A 21,584-nucleotide genomic window follows, 5' to 3' on the forward strand; every position below is an offset into this window, starting at 1 on the left:
AATGGTACCCCCCCACCTGATTTAAATGCAGGCAGATCTTCAGTGCAGTACCGGTGGAGACTACTCGGTCTCTGCAATGGTTACACCCCACTGACGAAGTAAAGGCCGTCTGAGGTTGGCCTGTATATCCATCTACCTAATTTAGATGGGCGGGCATACAGGTCTGTTTTCACTGTCTGTCACGCCAGGAAATCCCAAGTGTTAAAAGGCAGTAAAAACTATTGAATGCCCCTGGCAAACTTCCATGGCAAGGATGTCATTCATTATTTTGTTTCCCAAAATTAAAATCCAGCTTTAGGAATTTCTTTTTGGAAATAAAAAAAAACATTTGAAGGGTCTTTCATGTATTCGGTACTGTGCGTCATACTTTAAAAACTATGGCACTGATACACTTATGCTTAAGATTTAATATGCTAGATGCTTGGAGGTTGAAAAAAACCCCACGGAGAGGGACTACACATTTTACTTGTTTCCCCATAACTCATATTCACGGATAGATTTCTTTTTGGTATCAGGGAATGATATAAGCAGAGTCGACCAATCAACCATTGAACCAAGAGTGGTCTCCGACCACTCCTGCATTACATTGACACTTACAGACACTTCCTCACAAACCAAAGTATCTCTATGGAGATTTAATGATGAGGTCTTAGACTCACTTGATCACATAAAAATTATTGAAGATTCCATCATTACCTTTATGGTTGAGAAAAAAGTGAATGACGCCTCATCTTTCCAGATGGGAGGCCCTAAAAGCGACTGTGAGAGGAGTAATTATAAAACTTAGGTCTAAGATGAACAAGGAGGCTAACTCGAAATTACAGAAGCTAGAGGAAGATATTTTAAGCCTGGAAAAAACACACATCAGCACCAACGACCCTGGGACTCTAACAGAAATCCAGAATAAAAAATACGAATATAACAAAATTAATAGCACAAGAGCGAGTATCTGGGTAAACAAACAAAAAAGTCTTCGCCTGTGTGAAGCAAACAAAGCCTGAAAATCTCTGGCTTCTTATTTAAAATTCAAAGCCCTGAGGTATGCGATCAAAGTTATCAAGGATTGAAAAGCAACAGTTCAGACAAACCCCCCAAAAATCTCTGACACTTTTTTAAAGACCAAATACCGAAATAAAATCACATAAAACACAAGAATATTTAGAAAAAGCAGCATTGAACTCCCCATGAGAGGGACTCCATTAATGGATTAATCATGATGGATAAACTCAAACTGGCCATTAAAAAAAATTAGAACTGGTAAGGCCCCAGGACCTGACGGGTATAATGCATCCTTTTATAAGTCCTTCGAGGAACACATAAGTGAACCTCTGCTACTCCTGTACCAACAGTATGCAACCTCTGTCCAAATAACTGGCACACCATCGGAAGCCATAATCACAGTCATACCAAAAGATGGGAAAGATGATTCATTGACAAAAAACTATACACTAATCTCGCTAATAAATCTTGACTGCAAATTATATGCGATGATTTTATCCTCCAGATTACAAAAATATATAACTAAACTCATCCACCCCCTCAAACAGGATTTCTAAAAAAACTGGCTGTCCAGTGATAATACCAGAATATTTTGCCATGCGATAGAGAAAGCCAAATGACTAAACTCTCCGACGTTAGCAATAACGCTTGATACTGAAAAAGCGTTTGATAAAGTCGACTGGACATTCCTAGAGGCGTCACTCAGGTAATATAACCTAGGTGAGACCATGATCAAGATGATCATGGCACTATCATGAACCAAGAGCTCGAGTGAGAGCAGGAGGAACGCTTTCAGAATTTTTCCCGTTAAAACAGGGCACCATGCCAAGCTGCCCATTATCGCCCTTCTTATTCTTACTAGCGATTGAACCTCTCCTCCAACATCTACGAGCCCATGAGGAGAACCAAGGAGAACCAAGGCATAGATTTTGGAAAAAATACTTTCAAGGTCGCAGCATACACAGACGACATTCTAGTCGTGACCAAGGAGGCAGCAAACGCCATACCGGCCCTCATGAGGTCGATCCAAGCCTATGCGGAGGTTTCAGGGTATACCCTCAATAGGGATAAGACCGAAGTTAAATTACTCAATCTATGTGACTCCAGGGAGATCTTGGGCGAGTCTGGACTGTCATGGCAACCTGGACCAATAAAGTACCTAGGACTGGAATTCACAAACGACCTCATCTCCACTCTCGAGGTTAACAAATCCATTTTTTAAAAAAAAAATCCCATCTTCTAGAAGGGTGGTCTCCAAAATTCTTATTGTGGTGGGGAAGAGTTGAAACGGTCAAAATGATGATCGCTCCTCTCATAAACTATCTCGTTAGTATGCTCCCCATGATGCTATCGGATAACTTTTTAAATAAGGTGGATAAGGCTATTAGTAACTTCCTATGGCAAAGGAAAAAAGCGAGGATCTCCACATGTAAATTAAGGCTTGGGAAGAACATAGGAGGAGTTGGCCTTCCTAATTTCAGAAATGATCAAATAGCATTCCTCTGCAAACAGGGTGCTGCATGGTTCATAGATTACCCTAACTACAAACCACAGTGGGTAGATGTGGAATATGAGCTCACTAAAGGAATCCCCCTCCAAGCGATTATGACTATGCAGACAAATAAAATAGAACACTCTAAATACATCATAGCAAATACAAAAAAAGCCCTGAAGCGACTAGAGACTATCTTCACAGCAAAAATGGGTGCCTCTAATTTACCAGCGATCTGGAACAATCCTGCGATATAAATAAAGAAACTGTATCCTGGAAAGATTGGTCACTCAAAGGGATCAACTTCCTTAAAGACCTATATAATGAGACTTGTCCGATTCCATTCTCCATACTTAAAAAGATAAGGGATTAACCGAGTTAGATTTTTATGACTTCCTGAAATTCAAAGTCCAGATCTCAAGACTTACCTCTAATGTTAACCCCCACTCACTCCCCTCTAGACAAACCCAATTACTAGGAGCAGGACACACAGGCTCAAGGATGTACAAACTTCTTATCCGAGAGCCACGCTAACAACATTTGAATAACGTGGCACAGTGGGAAGCAGAACCAAACAGTAAAACGATATACACAGGACTGGAAGCAAATGCACACAATGCCGTTCAAACATCCACCTTTGACCCTGCCACCAGGTAGGTCGCCCCTCAGCCGCCACACGGTCCCCCTGTGCCGCCGCTGTCCGCTGCACGCTGTGCCTCCTGTGATCACCATCTCCTCTGCCCAGTCTGTCTTTATGTTCTGTTATTTTTTGTTTCCTTTACTTTCTCTGCCTGCTTTGTTCCCGTCGCCCCCTAGTGCCCGTGCCCTCTCCCCTGCCCCCACCCGCTTCCCTCCCTCGCATTTCCCGCCGCTGCCACCCTGCGGCCCGCCCCCCTGGTGCCCCATTCGCCACCCCGATCCCAGCTGCTCCTCCCTCCCTTAGCCCTTCTTATGGAGGCCGCGTGGTGGTGAAGGGAGCGACCTTTGACCCTGCCACCAGGTAGGTCGCCCCCTCAGCCGCCACACGGTCCCCTGTGCTGCCGCTGCCCGCTGTGCCACCTGTGATCACCATCTCCTCTGCCCAATCTCTATTTTTACTGTTATTTTCTGTGCCTTTTCTTTCTCTGCCTGCTTTGTTCCCTTCGCCCCCTAGTGCCCATGCCCTCCCCCCTGCTCCCCACCCACTCCCCTCCCCACCGCTGTCACCCTGCGGCCTGCCCCCCTGGTGCCGCATTCGTCACCCCGCTCCCGCCTCCCAGCTGCTCCTCCCTCCCTTAGCCCTTCTTATGGAGGCCGCGCAGCGTGCGCGCCAAAGGCAAGCCCGTCTGTGCCCGTTCGCGCCTGGACCGCGCCCAGTGCCAGAACCCCTGGCCCCCGTCGAAACCAAGCAACCCGAATGAGATACGACACCACGATCCTCCACGCACTCAACACCGGCCGACCAGCCGCCTGCTACCAAGCCACTCCGAAGCGCACCCATGGACCCTCTCCTGCCAAACCTGCAAATTCAGCTGCGTCCGAACTAACGTCCCACCACCCAGACCAGGCAACAACAACCACCACCTCAAGTACGCCGTCGAACTCTGGGACCTCCTCGACACAACAGCACCAGACATCGCCTTTCCTACAGAAACCTGGATGAACGCCTCCTCAGCCCCAACATCGCCATAGCCATCCCGGCCGGCTACAAGATCACCCGAAAGGACCGCATCAATCGGAGGAGGAATCGCCATCATCTACAGGAACACCATCAACGTCATGACCAACTCCGAAGATGCCCTCACCACCGCCGAACACCTACACTTCCAGATTCCCACCGACCTCCAGAACACCCTCAAAGGAACCCTCATCTACAGACCGCCGGGCCCACGCACACCTTTCAGTGAAGCCATCGCCGACTTCATCAGCCCACACGCCCTCGCCTCATTAGACTACATCCTCCTAGGGGACCTAAACTTCCACCTGGAGAACATCAACGACAACAACAACACCACCACCCTGCTCGCCAACCTCGCCAACCTTTGACTCAAGCAATTGGTGAACTACCACTACGCCGGCCACACGCTCGACCCCGTCTTTTCTGCCAGCAGCCACCTTGCCTTCAGCCACTCCACTGAACTACACTGGACCGGCCACAGCTGCATCCACTTCACCTTCAAGAAGACCACATCCCACCACCGCCCGCAACTGATCCCCCGCAGATGCTGGAACAAAATCACCGTAGACCAGCTAACCACATCACTGAGCCAGAACCCACCCACTGACACCGACGACGCAGCCCGCAACCTCACACGGTAGATAGTCAACTGTGCCGACGCCCTTGCACCACTGAAGAACCCTCCAGGCAGGCCCCGCAACAGGAAAACAACATGGTTCACCGACGACCTCAAAGAATCAAAGAAATCCTGCAGATCCCTCGAGAAAACCTGGCGCAGCGAACAGACGACAGAAAACATGACAGCCCTCAAGTATGCCACCCGCAAACACCACCAGTTGATCCACACCACCAAAAAGACAACTTTCAAAGAACGGCTGGAAAACAACACACACAACAGCAAGGAACTCTTCAACATCGTAAAAGACCTCTCCAATCCCAACGCCATCAGCAACGACATCACACCGTCACAAGGCCTCTGCAACTCCCTCGCCACGTTCTTTCACCGCAAGATCGCCAACATCCACAACAGCTTCGACGCCCAGACTCCGCCCCCAGCCACCGAACCAACGCCCCCTACAACCACCCTCAGTGCTTGGACTCCCATCAGCACTGAAGACACCGCCCACGCTTGGAACACCATCCACTCCGGCTCTCCTTCCGACCCATGCCCTCACCACATCATCAGCAAAGCTGACACCATCATCGCTCCCCACCTACCGAACGTCATAAACAACTCCCTCGCGTCCGCCACCCAGAGAGCTGGAAGCACGCAGAGATCAACACCCTACTGAAGAAACCCACAGTGGACCCCAAAGACCTCAAAAACTTCCGCCCCATCTCTCTTCTTCCCTTCACGGCGAAAGTGATCGAGAAGATAGTCAACAAACAGCTGACCGCATTCCTCGAAGCCCATGGGTCCCTCGACCTATCCCAATCCGGATTTCGAGCCAACCACAGCACCGAGACCGCCCTCATCACAGCCACCAACGACATCAGGACCCAACTCGACAACGGAGAAACCACCGCCCTCATTCTCCTAGACCTTTCAACCGCCTTTGATACAGTCTGCCATCGCACCCTAATAACCCGCCTCCACAATGCCGGGTTTCAAGGCAAAGCCCTGGACTGGATCACCTCTTTTTTCTCCAACAGACCCCAGCGAGTCCGCCTCCCTCACTTTCGCTCCGCGGCCACCAAGATCATCTGCGGCGTACCCCAAGGCTCATCGCTCAGCCCAACCCTCTTCAATATCTACATGAGCCCCCTCGCCACCATCGCACGCAAACACAACCTCAAATATCTCGTACGCCGACGACACCCAGCTGATACTCTCCCTCACCAAAGACCCAGCCACCGCCAAATTCAACCTCCAGGAAGGAATGAAAAACGTCGCGGAATGGATGAAACTCAGACGTCTGAAACTGAACTCAGACAAGACGGAGGTCCTCATCCTCGGCCATCCCCATCCGCCTGGGACGACTCCTGGTGGCTTGCGGAACTAGGCACCGCACTGACACCCACTGACCACGCACGCAACCTGGGATTCATCCTGGATTCCTCTCTCACGATGACCAAGCAAGTCAATGCCATCTCATCTTCATGCTTCAACACCCTTCGCATGCTCCGCAAGATCTTCCGGTGGATCCCTACCGAAACTAGAAAGACGGTCACACAGGCCCTCGTCACCAGACGACTTGACTACGGGAACGCCCTATACGCAGGAACCCCAATCAAACTCCAGAAAAGACTCCAACGCATACAGAATGCATCGCACGACTCATCCTCGACATCCCCCGCCACAGTCATATATCAGCCTTCCTGAGAGACCTGCACTGGCTCCCCGTCAGCAAAAGGATCACGTTCAGGCTCCTCACCAAACGCACACAAAGCGCTCCACGACATAGGCCACGAATACCTCAACAACCGCCTCACGTTCTACACTACAACTGCAAACTCCGCTCCGCCAGCCTCGCCCTCGCCACCGTCCAACGAATTTGCAGAACCACCGCCTGAGGTAGATCATTCTCCTACCTGGCGGCCAAGACATAGAACTCCCTCCCCGCCACCTATGTCTGACCCAGGACCACCTCACATTCAGGAAACTCCTCAAGACCTGGCTCTTCGAGCAGTAGCGCCACCTCCCACCCCAGCGCCTTGAGACCTTGAGTAGCGCGCTTTACAAGTGGATTGATTGATTGATTGATTCAAACACAAAATCTCCCCTACTCTCTCACAAACAAAAATTCTGCTCATATGATAGTCTATTTAGATTAAAGCTAATCCAATCACCACTCTGCTGGAATTGCAACGCCCACACAGATGACTTATCGCACATGCTTCTGTTATGCCCAATGCTAGAAAAGTTTTGGAATCACATTTTCAAGTACATTCACTGACTTTTAACATCCGCCCGGTTAAAGAACTATATTTTATATGGCTGGCTTTTTTGACCATGACTTCAATTGACAGGGGAGGATGAACACTTTCTGCTTGACTTAATGTTACCACTTGACGCTAACCCTAAAGTTTTTAAACCTCCTTGAGCTGCTAGACCAAAATGATCACGCTCCATATCACCTCACACCACTCACTGTCCTTGGAGTCCTCCCGCTGGAACTAATTGAAGACTTTCCCCTTTTTGATCTGACTTTATTCACTACTTCTAGTTCTTTGGCACGGAGCTCTAGCCTCTCTCCCCTTAATTTCTCCTCCTGCTGTACCTCTTCGCTTTCCTCTTTCCTTTTCTTTTTCGGTTTTTCTAACCTTATTCTGCGGGCCTTGAACTGTTCAGAATTTGACCCTTGCTAGAATTTGGTCTACCAGCAAATTCTTGGATAACATGCTTTGCATTACGACCGGTCTCATTCAAATTGTACTCCAGCCAAACATTACCAATGAAAGTACAATTCAGCATATGGACCTGAATCGGACCTGTACCCAGTGTACACCCACTGTACTTCCACTGTACATGCTATCTCGTCAAAGTACTTGGCAATTAGGCCTTCTGCGAGTATGGTTGCTCACTCAATTTCGTTTGTCCGTTTGCGTTTAACCGATTGTAATATGCTGTCCGTTCCACCATTTGTTTCTTCTAGTATTGGTTACATGAATGACGTGATGTACATACAATACTTCTCCCGTTCTTTTATAGGGTTTTTTTTGTGCTGTAAGCAAATTCAATAACATTTCATTGAATAAAAAAAAAATATGCTTCAGAAATGGCTGGCGAGTTGGCTGTCATTTCTAAATTTGGCCGGTAGAGGCTTTGTCAGGGACGCCGAGGAATTTACTCCATCATCCTGGCTGACTTACCTCCACCCGCCAAGATATAAATCGAGAATGGAGATGTCCACACTTTTCCAGGGTTAGATCAGTAACACCTTGTGGCATCTTTGAGGGTTGTAGGTACCCCTTAGTTTTTATTTGCTAATCATTATGCACAGGGCATCAATACTCGCACATAGAAAGGAATCTGCCTCATCCCACCTAAGCTGGTTTCAGGACAAGGACCACAATAGTTAATAGATATGAATTTGGACACCCTGTGCCCAATATGTCACATTCTCTGTCCTGTCCCAGTGTATAGGGCTTGGGTAAGTGCAATTGTAGAGGATGACCACTATTCTGATATTCTTCCTTTCACCAGTAGACCATCTCTGCTGTGACCAGATCTCTTCTGGTATTGACAGCCATCTTCTCCAGTCCTTCGTCCTCCTCTGTTATTACCATTGATGCTCCCCTATGTTTATTGCCGCTTTGGTTTCATTTTTACTCTTTTTGTGTACCTAAGTCCCCATTTCTGTTCACAGTGCTTCTCTGGTGTCATCAGTGCTCATCTCTTGACCCTCTACACCTCTTGTGTCACCACTGTTCCCTCTGCCCTCAAGCAGCTCTGGGTATCTCATGTCCTGCGTACATAACCCAGAGGTTCAACGGACCGTCTCCAAAATTAACAAGCAGAATCTTTAATAATGGGTGGTCAGTAGGGTGCAGAATGAGGGAGTGGATGCATTATAGTTCCGGCATGTTATGAGGCAGTACTACGTGTTTCTTGAATACGATTTTAAATGACTTGAATACATACTATGCTTTATTCAGATTCACTCCCAATTCACTTGTTTTATTATTGCATTTCCAACTTAAAAAAGGACCCAGGCCCAAAAACCAGACTGAACACAACCCCAGTCACATCTTTGATGAAACAATTATTAGGTAGATTTTATACAATGGCTAGCAAATGGGGAAGGTGACAAACTGTGGAGACTAGGGATTTACAAAAGACTAGAGTGCATACTAGTTGCTGTAGACACTAGCATCTAGGTTAGCTTGACTGTTTTGAAGGTAAGTTAATCCAAATTATTTCACGAGCAACATGGCATGAAGAACACAACTGGGAGGCATGTACTGAATTATTTCAGTTTTTGAAACACTGTAGTTCGCACCTGGATTTTGCGGTCCCTCATCTTTCTTTTGTTTTTCCAATTCCATATGGTTTTAGTTACCCTTTTACCTGTTGGCTTAGTATTTCTCCCTTCTTGAGTCAGTTGCTGCTTACCTGAGGCTTTGGTTATCTTGTGCTGTGGAATTAACTACTCGCTTTGGCGTCCTCGGGGGGAGCATCTGGGGGGCATAGACTGGATCGATGGTCAGTCTAAGGCATGTATTGTTATTTCTCTACCAAGAGACTGGCAAGCCGAGGACTGAAGTTCTTTTTATTTTAATAAATAGAAAAAAATCAGACCCACTGACTTAATCAATGCCTGGTTTTATGCACATGTATTTTTATTTTAAAACCAGTAGATGCCTAGGATTAGATTCCAAGTCCATAGTCTTTCTTTGTTCTTTTTTGAAACTTGGTCATCCAGAGTATAGCAGATGGAGGTTGCCATGGTCGTCGTCCTCCTCCAAATCCTGCATTTATCAGTGGTACAGGGAGGACTGGGCTAACTGTCCTGGTACTCCAAAGTTGCTTGCTCAAGATCACAAGGGATTTTAGCTGTGGTTATAGGCCAAGCTTCCGGTCACACAGACCGCTATCTAGCCATAGGGGTTACCTCCTGTTTCAAGATTTACAGCAAAACGACGATGCTTTGAGCATAGTTGTACACTCTAGTCAGTATGTTTAATGAAATCGACTTGCAAAGTATACAGACCTCATGCTCCATCTTCCTGGAAATTTTTGTCGAAAAAGTTTGGGTAATGCCAGTGCAATTCCGTTATACAAGGTTTTCTTTACAATAAATATAACACACTCCTGCAATGTAAAGTGTTAAACGATGTAAATTGAGCCTTGCCTTTATTTTGCAGGATATAGCTTGTTTTTCTTTTACTAAAACGCATAAAATAGGGGGTGGGAGAGCACTCCACAGTGGCTCATCTTTGGCTCACCTTCTAGTTATGCGAACCTTTGAGCTGGTCATCTGAAGCCCCAGCCAGTCTTAATTTCAGTCTGCCTAGACTTATCCACCTGAGTAAGATGCAACCTTGAAGAAGCCATTATGATGTCCTGCCTCTCTATCAGCAGTTGATATATATATTTATTATTAATCTTGGCTGATCTACATACATGGTTTATGCCATAGTGTTCTTTCAATTCTAGAAGTTAAAAACAAAGTTATATACCAGTAACCCAAGCACTTACGTCTGAGGAGTGAGATCAAAATATTTTAATGTTATCTTAGTAGTCCACTCACTCTATACAACATTTTTATTGGATCACAATTATTTTGGCTGCCATGGCTCTATCTGACATCTATGCAGATGCGCACGTACATTGTTGAATGTGTGTTTTCGGGAGACACGAATCATGAGAGGTATGGCCTTGAGTGGGTCATAATGTCCAGTTCTCACTCAACAGTAGTATTAAATAGCATGTTGCACTTTGTGCAGCAGGTTTTATACTTTATGCCAAGATTGTTTTTTTTCCTTGAGCTTTAACCATAAATAAAGTATTAAAATATTATTTGTTTTTCGGGTTAAATCCACGCCACAATAACTAAGCCTTTTAATGAAGGCTCGGGTTGCTTCATTCTGTAAACGAATCCGAGTTATTTTGACGTGATTTCTCAAGTACTGTATTAAAACATGGACTTTGTCCTTATTGCTGTAGTACCGAATGGTTGGTTGCTACAATAGTTGTTGAAAATCACGTGCTGGTGGGCCATATTTTACAGAAACAGAGAATTACCTTATGAAATGTCATGAAGATCTAGAATTTGTGTAAAGAAATTATTATATTAAGGATAGCTCCTGAGATATTCAAAGTAGATTCTTTTTCTTTTTCAGAAAACCATTAGTCGATACTTCAATCCCTGTTATGCAACTGCACAGTTGAAGCCAACTTTCATTAGCAAGGTGAGATCTGCTTGGTTCTTGTTCATAATAGTACGTTTTGGTTCATTTATCTCAGCATCTACTGTACCTCTGCTCTTTATGGCTTGTCAGGTAATACATTTTAGAACAAATAGTTCAAAGTTCAAAAAGTACTTTATTCGGTTAAAAAGCAAATAACCATAAAAGCAACAGATAAAAAAGAAATAAATTTACAGTGTTGAATTGTACAGTTGTTTGTAGAAGGAGAAGCTATCACATGAACCGTGATAGCTTCTCCTTCTACAAACAACTGTACAATTCAACACTGTAAATGTATTTCTTTTTTATCTGTTGCTTTTATGGTTATTTGCTTTTTAACCGAATAAAGTACTTTTTGAACTTTGAACTTTGAACAAATAGTGACATGGATGGATTGCTTTCAGCTATTGCTACGAGGAACATATAAGGAAGGGATCCTGGAGAATCGTGAAATGAAGGTTTTACTTGGTGGTCCCGTCTGTAAATATATCTAAATATATCTAAACCAAAATGTTCACAGTCCTTCCATCTTTAATTGTGTCCCTTCTCTCCCCACACCGCACCCCACTGTGGTGCCGTGGCTGTGATTTTGATCTCTGGTTCATTGAGACATGCCTATTTCCTCGGTGCACATTGCTAGCGGCCTTTTCTTTTTCTTTAAAAAACAAACCGTTATTCTGTTTCAGATTAACAATCACAACCAACAATTCAGCTCTAACAACAATGGTCATAGTACATAATGAGAATCCAAGAGCACATTCTCTGATGGGAACAGTAAATGCACAGGAATCAATTCGCCAATGACATTGCAATGTAATACCAAAGACATTCTACCATTCTCCACCTGACGCAATGGATGCAAAGTATTACTGGGTATCTGTGTCGGTGCTCTTACCGCTGGATGACGTGCACCCTGGAGCATAAATCTTTCTACCATTGCCCTTTATAGTTAGGTTCGTGCTTTTGAACACCTTCAATACAGTACAGTACTGATGCTAGAGAACTATATCGAAGTCCCTCAGGAAGTGTCAGACGTTTTGCTAGGGAAAGGCATTTGGCAGCAGAGGTAGTTGAGTCTGGAGCTTCGGAAGAAACTGCAGTGATATGTGGTGTTTATAAAACCATGAAAATCCCCAAGAAGTGGGACTGCTGCCTCATGGTCTTCATTTATCTCTCTTTGGCCTCCACCATGTTTAATCAGCAGGTCTGCATCAATACGCTCTTTTGGTCAAACTCGTTTCTTGCCACCAGTCAACAGTACATCAAGATGTACTTATCCAACTCAGCCTGACTGTAAAATATGGCGTCTTTACAAGTTTCCATATTTGGTTCTAAGATTTTCAGTCTATGCTTGAAGACTTTAGGTTCCTACTGGTCGAGCAAATCATCGCATTTCCAGTACAGCAGTGACACCAGCTACATCACTAAGTGTTGGAGGCCACTGATGTTCTTAAGAGGCTGCCTAGATAATATTTGTTGGGCGCAGTATATCTTAAATTATACCTGTATCAGCGAATATAGTGTTGAAGATCTCCCCCTCTCCTCTGCCCCCTCCCAATTTCTTCTTGTTTGCTTTTTCTAACTTTGGGAATCTGTATGCAGTGATACTGCCAAACAGTGTCAGAGCGCATGTGCTTTACCCCTAAACCATGTAGTGTGAAATTAGTTTATTTAACTTAAAAGCATGATAAGTTGGCATAGGAAATGCACCAGTGGCGTGGAATTAAATGTATGTGGGGTACAGTGTGCATTTACACCCTTCACATACAGAACTATACCTCCAGAGGGCGCCATAGAACTCTGGTTGGACTTAAGTTTCAAGATCTCTGCAGTGACATGACAAGAAAAAATAGTTTTACATGGGTCAAGTGGGTGGTCTCCTGTTGCTGCTACAGGAACACAAACTCCAGAAGCTCTCCCTGCTTTGAATTAAGCCCACCTGGGACTGGAACCTGAGCATGTCTTAGCTGGAGAGAGACACCTGCCTGGGTACCTGTTCTTTGTAGGGGGTACTAGGAATGTACTATGGAGAGGATGTGGCATTACGGCTAGAGCTGCCAAATTAGGACCTGGGGAGCCAGGTTCGAAGTCTCATCTCAGCATCCAGTGATTTACTCAATCTACCTGCCCATAAAAAATGAATGCTTACTTGTGTCTTGTAACTGTTGCTCAGATAAAGCGCTCCAATACCTTTGTGCCGAGTTTGTGCTATATAAACCTGCAAAAATAAAGCCGTTTTTCCCATCAACAAGAACTTTGTGGGACTTAGGCAGTATTCCTAACTCTGCAGGACCAGGACAAGTTGCTGAGGTTACCGCAGTTATTGAGCTCATTTGCGGGCATTTTTCCATGAAGAAAAATCATTCCGCAAGATGTCAAAGTGAAGGTGTCTGGCCTCATGGTCTTGCCATGATGGAGGATTTTGAGAACGAGAAAAGGGACTGTCTGAAGGTAAAACATGGAACCAGGGTGAGGAGTCAGTTACCCCAGTGGAAAAGAGACCTCCGCTACTACGAAATCCTTTTTACACTTGTCTTGCTCATCGCTTATGGCATCCAAGTTTGAAGGTTTTAGCAGGAGCTCAACTACAAAATATCCTACTTTGAGAGACCATCTATGACTTTAACCTTCACTCAAGAAATACTACTCTCAATGACTTTATGAAAATGCACAGTTTTAGTAAACTTCAGAATTGGTATTATTCAGACGTTTCTTAGGAGCCCTAGGTAGGGTTTGAGGAAGACCAAGAAGAAAGGTGTAATAACAAGTCAGCCAGTTCTAACCAAACCGAAATCGAGCCTCAAACCTACATAGGTCACATCACTCCACAACTTTGAGAGGCCAAGAGAGCCATGCAGCTCAATCTCACCCCCCCACCCCCACTTAGCATCCAGAGTAGGAGGCAGCGAAAAATCAGCCTCTTCCAATTCATTTCTCATCTTCGCCTCGTCCCTGTAAAAGCACTCTGTCAGCCTTTCCCTGAGGAGAAAACATACATTTACCCTTGTATATGATATTCAGCTCCACTGAGAAACCAATTGTATCTTTATTGCCCCTGGCCAACAAATCTTTTCTGACGTCCATTAGCTCATGCTTCAGTGAGTGTCCGAACAGACACCTAGGAAGAGCAAGTGACTGCGATTCTCCATCACACCTCTTGGCTCAGCAAAACACCTCCAGTGACCCACCAATTCCTGTATATTCCACAGTAACCATCAACAGTTGAGTCGTCCATTAGCTCAAAGTTCCGATGGCAGCGAAGAAACGCGCTGGCTGGGTCATCGACTTGTTTATTGAAAACGGTGACATATTTTGAATGTTGGAAAACTAAAAGAACAAAGGAATTAAACATGTCTATGGTATGGATAATATGGCTGAGATACCCGCCACCCCCTCTCAACACAATCCCCAAATGAGGGAAACCGGAAACAGTTCTTGAAGTTTTTGGAAGTGGGAGGGAGTGACCCTCCCGGCCGTATTTATTAAAACAAAAAATTAAAACATTTAAACATTAATGTACAATTTCATACCACACTGCGATGTTTGGCTAACCTTAACAGATTCTCTAATACAGAGGTTCTCCTAGCCGATCTAACATCCTACAAAAACATTTACTTGAAATATTGAAATTGTACATCCTAACGTTTAAGGGCCAACGGCAAGGTCGTAACCGGTGTCAAGATCCCTAACCAGACATACCCCGCCCACTTGGGAGGGGCGACAGCACTGAGGCGTACTCACGTGCAACTACTACAATTTCCCTTGTCTTGACGGGGGCACTTATCAACTCGATGCCAGTTAAAGGTCGTTCGAAGACTCGTGTGAGGTATCTAGAAGGTATCGTAGACCTCCCCCCAACCCCACACAACTTACCGCATCTGCCGTCGCAGATGTCACTGGCCCCGGGAAATTCCCCAGGAGGGGGCTGTAACCCCTCCTACACAGGAAGGGGCCTTGACCGCCTTTCCTCTTCTTCCGGCGACCCATCCTTAGAAGGGACCGCCTCCCCGTTGAGGGGCCAAAGGCCACCTCCCCCGAGCGCTCCCATCCGTGTTGGGTGACGCCCACTCATAGGGATCTTCCAATTAGTGCTCACCGATCATGACCTTACCGCCTACCGACTGAAATAAATACGACAAGTGCTAACTAAACGAAACTACATTGGCCACTATGACCGAAAAACCTGTGTCTAAATGGACCTTAAATCCAACATTCTTTAATCATCAACTTGTAACATTATACCAATCTTTATTACACATCCAATATCAACATAACACCAAAACAACCTGAAAACGAAATAGATTAACTGATCAACTTTATTAAAACAACTAGCTGTCCTCAGGGGCTGGTGGGTGGGTCAAAATTGGCTCTTCGTTCCGTCTCGAGCTCACGTGCAGCGGGGAGGTGCAGCTTCAGAGCACAGGAACAAGAGGATGTCTTCTGGTCTTGCGTCTCTTTTTATCCATCTTCAGGGCGGGCGTAAACCCGCCCCTGCCTGCCCCAAGGGCGTGGCCGGCGGCGTCCGTGTCTAGGCCAGCCCACTCAAGGGCGGGAAAAAGCGCGCCCCGGCTACGCCGCTTCGGGCATACCAGCCGAGACGCGCCTCCCGCCCAAAAAATGGCTTCCCGGGGGGGATCGAGGCACTCTGCCATACGTTCGGGGGGACCGAGTGGTCGCCCCTTTCCATATGATCCTTTTGAAGAACTGACCGTGGAGTTTCTCCTGACCATCACTGCAGGAACATTACTGATAGACGTGTGGTGTAGTGGTAGCCACAACTGCCGTATTGTTTGTTTAAGTTTTGAACATAAAGCGTTTTTATTCTAGAATAGATGTTGTTGCAATTGTAGAGATATTTGACATGATACCAAATCAAGCTTACAGCAATTCAGTGGAGTTTGACATTCTTTGTTTTGAATATCTAATTCTTGTGTAGGCTTTGCATCACAACTACTGACTAAATGGCTGCATCGAAATGAGCATCAGAATATGAGGCATCATAAGTTGCTGGCATTTTTTCAGAAGTTTTTCTGGGTCAAAAGGGCATTTTGAGACTTTTGCGTTGTCATGTCGTTTAAGCAAAACGCAACTGTGCTCTTTGCTCTATTGAGTTTGTTATACATCCGCTGGGCAACATAATTATGTTCAACTTTTCAAAGGGGCATATTTAAAACTAGTTTAGCAGAAGTAATTGTAACTCTCCTAGACCCCTTATCCACATAATAAAATCGCACATTCCAGTTAACTGCTTAAGTCCATGTTCTACTACTACTCGAAGAAAATACATTCATCTTCTCCAAAAGTATTTTATATTTTTTTCAGGATTTCAGGGTGATGGAGATCACAACAAATACTCAGCATTTTTCTTTGTTTTCTCTTCAGATGAATACAGGGGTTCAATTAATCCTGGTAGCTGCGTCCTTAGCAGCTCCAGTTTTCAATTATGTGGATAGTATATACCTCCAGACATTATGGTAAGTGATTTTATGCTTTTTATGCTCATATTATCTTGTCCAGGGTCTAAATGTTCCAGCTTTTAGCCCGTAGGTCTAAATATTATTCACCACATCTTTTCCAGCATGATGAATTCAAATTCAAGGTCCACTTTACTGCCTTACAGTATTCTTCCTGCACACCTTGTTGTTCTGTTTTTACATTAAAGTTTTCTGTCACTTTTGTTACGTTACTCCTTTCTGGATGTTGGGATGGAAAGTCTTCTACAGGGTAAATGGGTGTGTCCTACTGCCTTGAGTCCCTGCCTGGTGTCACTAATTTTGCATGGCCCAGGCCTGCACTGTCAGTGCGAGGTCTGGGACTTGTCCTGTGACTAAAAGGGGAATGCCCCAAGAATGCCCTTATAGTAGACCGTGGAATATACACCCTTTCCTCAGTTTAGCATATGAACCTGAAGTGTCAGCCTAGTTTTGTGAATCTTTAGTGTGACCAGACATTTTTTTATCTGATAGAGACATCTAGTCGCAGATTCCTTACCTTTGAACATCCAGGCATCAGGCTGGATCCTAAAGATTTTTGCTAGCCGTACCCCTGCGCTGATACGTGGGCCTTGAGTTTGTCGTTGTGATGTCTGCGTCGTCTATATAGGCGCCAACTCGATGCGCTGACGTCCGTTCTTTTCTTTCCGCGCTAGCCAGCGCAGATCCGTCATAGAGCTACCCCCTGTCACTTTTTGACAGATTTGGTATGACTTTTTGTCGCATTCTTTTTATGTGTAGGATATCCAGCAAGAAGACCTCGAGGTTCAAACCATGCAGCGCCTGTCATTGCGCCTTGTCAGTCATGGACCCCCATCTGGTGTGTCTTTGATGCCTGGAGTGTGACCACAACCTGAGGCTGTGCTCTGACTGCTCGACCATGGCGCTAAAGGCTTTGAGGGAGCAGTCACCAAAGCTAATCGTGGCCCGGCATACGGCACCACAGAGGTCACCTCATCGATCTTGGTCAAGAATAAGGTCGAGCACCGCTCTGGGGGTCGAAGTCTTCTTCCTCCCAGTCGACGGCCAGGAAAGAAGCACCAGCAATGAGATGGAGGAGTATCGGTGTTCGAGGCCCCACTCTGGGGAGCTGATGCCTGGATTGGCTCTGGGTTTACTTCCCTGACCGGGACTGGAAGCAACCCTCGCCCAACTAAAAGAATTCCTAATGCCATGTGGAACGATCCTATACTTCCTATTGGGTTTCTGTAAGCCCATGATCGGAGAGTAAAGTGGACTCCCAATCAATTCCCTCAAACATCCTCTCTGTATCATGTCTTCTGTTTCACATGTGATTCCTGCAATTGTTTCACGGGTCAGGTGGTACGGTTGTGTTCTTAGATACACTGCATTTGCCTTTAGGGTGACTTAGACTGGTTCTACACCTTTGATCAGTCCAATACCTTTTCCACCTCTGGGTTCACAGTCTCTCTCAAATCAGAAGGTAATTCTTAAATTTTTATTAGTGGAAACAGTCCTACAGATGTCTTTTGTCGAGCCATTTTAAACTCCACATCTTCGTCACGAGTTGGACATTCCTCACCATCTGATGTTCAATAGATTGTGCAATTTAACTTGCACAATAAATCTCTCCCCAACAAGGTTACAGGGCTTGGGATCCGAGCAGCTAATTGGCGACTTTCCTCTAACGAACCTATTTTTACTGAAACCTTCTCTGAAACTGTATTTGTAATCTGTTTATATGAAACTCCTATGACTTGGATCTTTTTCCCGAGAAGGGTAGGTCTGGGGATTCCAGAGTTACAACGCTGGATCTGGTTGCACCTGCATCAATAAGAAATTATATAGGTGGCCATTCACCTCCCCTTCCACGAATGGACCACTCTGGCCTACTCCTAAGACTGTACCAAGCACACAATCTTCCTCCACCTCTGGCACGGTCATAAAGAAGTGTTGGAGCCTGGACCATCATTATCTAACACCGGGAATTGCTGCAATGTAATTTGATTCTGATTTTGGAAAGGTTTAAATTTACTTTTAGCATCTGGTTCAAATTAAATCTCGGATTTCCCATATTTTGTGGGATTATTTGGGGCTGTGATACTTGTATCATTGGAACTTGTTTTTGCATTGGCACCTGCAGCTGTTGTACTGGTATATTTTGCATCAGCACTCCTTTCTGCATAATACATTTCCGTTTGCATTATCAGTATTAAACCTACACTCCTTCCAGTGCCCGATCCTGTGACAAAAATGACAAGTGGTAATTTTCTTCACTGCTGTAATATCCATTCCTGAACCTGGATCAATTGGAACACCTCTGCCTCTTCCTTGTGAAGCACCTAAACCTCATAAATTACTCAGATATTTCTGTTTGTTGAACACCAACACATTCCATACCTCCTTGATTCCCTGCAATACAAAAAATCTGAAAATCTTTCTGAGCAAGATTAGTCTGAGCAAACATAAATTTCTCTTTATTCTTTTTTTGCTCTTCTGTTGTTCATCACTACAATATTTTGCATACCTCATGATCTCAACTGATTTATTTTGTTGTATATGCTCGCTAATGTCTGGTCTCAACCCTAATACAAATGGAGATACGAAAATCTCCATGTCACTCATCTGGATATTCTCTACCCCTGCACCAAACCTTCATAGAACTCTTGTACTGATTCTTTTGTCTATTTGTGTAGTGTTTGATTTTAACCAATCAAGATCCTTCTAAGGTACTTTGCCTTTCAGGAAGATAATCACAGTTTTACCATTTCTCCATAACTACAGGAGATGGCGCATTAGTGTGTACTCTCGTTGGCTCTTCTTGTGACCATTGTACAGCAATTTTACACTCAGCCCTCAAGTCACTTGTTACCACAATATGGTGGACACGCTCTGAAAGGTACGCTTTCAGTGACCTCACGCCCAGCAGTCTCTCCAAAGTACCGCTCGCTTCCTGCTGCTGCTCATTTTTTAAAAATTGTATTTTTACCTGCTCCTAATTGCTAGTTTGCACAGATCTTTTTAAAAAAACATTCCTCCTTAGCTCTTGCTCTTTCTGCCTGCACCCTGGTCCACCACGGGGCTCTCCCGATTGTTGTGGAGGGTGCAGGCTCACTCAGGATGGCAGTCTTTCCTCGCTGCCAGTTGGGGGCGGAGCACCGAGATTAGCGCCGTGCCGCTGCCCTTAACTGGGACTGTGCTTCTCGTCGCGCTGTGGACACGCGCTGAAAGGTAGGCTGTGGGAAACGTTGTTGGGGCATAAGGCTCGGCGATCTCATGCCCAGCAGTCTCTCCAAAGTACCGCTCGCTCCCTGCTGCCTGCTCATTTTTTAAAAATTTAATTTTTACCTGCACCTAATTGCTAGTTTGCACAGATCTTTTTAAAAAAGAATTCCTCCTTACCTCCTGCGATTTTTGCCTGCACCCCGGTCCCCCACGGGGCTCTCCCGATTGTTGTGGAGGGTGCAGGCTCACTCAGGATGGCAGTCTTTCCTCGCTGCCAGTTGGGGGCGGAGCACCGTGATTAGCGCTGTGTCCCCACCCATAACTGGGAATGTGCTTCCCGTCACGCAGCAGAGGCGCGCAGCGGGCACGCCACAGGCGCGTTGAAGGCACGCCAAAGGCAAGCCCGACCTGGGCCTGGGGCCACTCACTGCCCGATTCTCCCACAGTTACACAGCCACAGAGCTTAAATCCCTCCAGGGAAAATGGCCCATTAACCCCGACCTCCTCAGTACGCTGAACAACGCCAGGATTCTGTTACCCAAAAACGTCACCTTCGTCCCTTCCACGGACCCTTCCCCCCACACTCTCCCCACGAGTTCCAGGGATCCATACCTTAAAACCCCCCTCATCTCCTCCAGTATGAACCACGACCATCTATCCATATGGTACCTAAATACTCGCTCACTAGTCAAGCACCAGCTCAAGCTTTTCCATCTCTTAGATTCCGTCAGACCAGACATCTTGCTCCTATCCGAAACATGGCTCTCATCTGAATCCATGCCAGACATACTGGCCGCCATCCCTGACGACTACTATATCCTTCAGGCAAACAGGCCAGAAGGCAAGGTAGGGGGAGAGTTGCATCCATCTTCTCTCATTCCTACAAATCAGACCCTCCAGGATTTCGCGATTTCGCGATTTGCAAAAAAATCGCGAAATCGGCAGTTTTGTAAAAATGCAGCGATTTTTACAAAACTGCCCGCGAAATTCCTCCCAATTCCCAACTTTTGGGAAACGAGGACCTCTTGTGGCCATCTTGTTGACGCGCTGACTTTGTTTGTCAATTAGCTTCGTGTATTCAAGCCCAAATATGAGAAAGAGGTTTACCAGTTTAATCTGAGATCTAGTGCCAAACTATGACGGGATGATAGGAAGATAATCTCCAGACCTGACATCCACTCGTGGAGCATTTGTCTCTGGAGATTAAAAGGCATAACGCGGCCCGGAAGTTCATTTATAATGACGCTCACTTTGCAAAACACAGCTGCTGAATACGGAAATGAATTCCCCATGGCAATGAATTTTGGTTTGGCTGACAAAAAGAAAGTTAGGTTTAACAACAGTGGCAACGAAAAACAACTCTTAAAGGTATTCAAAATAATCACCGTTAATTATATTTGCCTCAAAGAAAGAACCCGCACCATCCTAACAGTTTTGCCGGTGTTTGGTTGTGGTTCCACCGTCTTGACAGCAATTTCTTTAAAAGCCACAGTACCGGCATAACGTATAAGTGCAAATATTCCAATGTCATTTAGCATGTGAGATGGTCTGATGTATGCCTGTGTATACATTGTCATGCTGCCTTTTTGCTGATGCAGTTTAGTGTCAACAATAACCATTTTATTTTTTATTCCATGATGACGTGTTTGCTTCCGTACAATACAATGTGAAAACAGTACATGGGTAACAAAAGAGACAGGAGAGATGTTACCCGTGAACCTGAGAGGACTAAACTCATGGTGAAGCACAAAAAAACTGGATATCTGTGCAGCTGTTTGAAACTCAGCCCTTGCCATGTTAAAGCGTGGATCAGCGTGTAGAAATCGTACATCAAATGTGTTGCGGCCAGCGTGATTGTGCTTTAACTTCCTGTGTGTAATACGATTGGTGAACTGCGTGCGAAGTG

The 21,584-nt window shown here is 45.5% G+C and overlaps 1 protein-coding gene across 1 annotated transcript in view; it reads left to right on the forward strand.

The window, feature by feature from the left end:
• CRLS1 (cardiolipin synthase 1) overlaps positions 1-21,584 on the forward strand; it is a 103,598-nt gene that overhangs the window by 61,674 nt on the left and 20,340 nt on the right. The window contains exons 5-6 of the mRNA XM_086927686.1: positions 10,935-11,003; positions 16,383-16,474. Of these exons, the coding sequence (XP_086783812.1) occupies positions 10,935-11,003; positions 16,383-16,474 (161 nt within the window). The remainder of the gene's footprint in view (positions 1-10,934; positions 11,004-16,382; positions 16,475-21,584) is intronic.

This window comes from Lissotriton vulgaris, chromosome 6 (genome assembly GCF_964263255.1).
Source record: "Lissotriton vulgaris chromosome 6, aLisVul1.2, whole genome shotgun sequence".
Taxonomy (NCBI): domain Eukaryota; kingdom Metazoa; phylum Chordata; class Amphibia; order Caudata; family Salamandridae; genus Lissotriton; species Lissotriton vulgaris.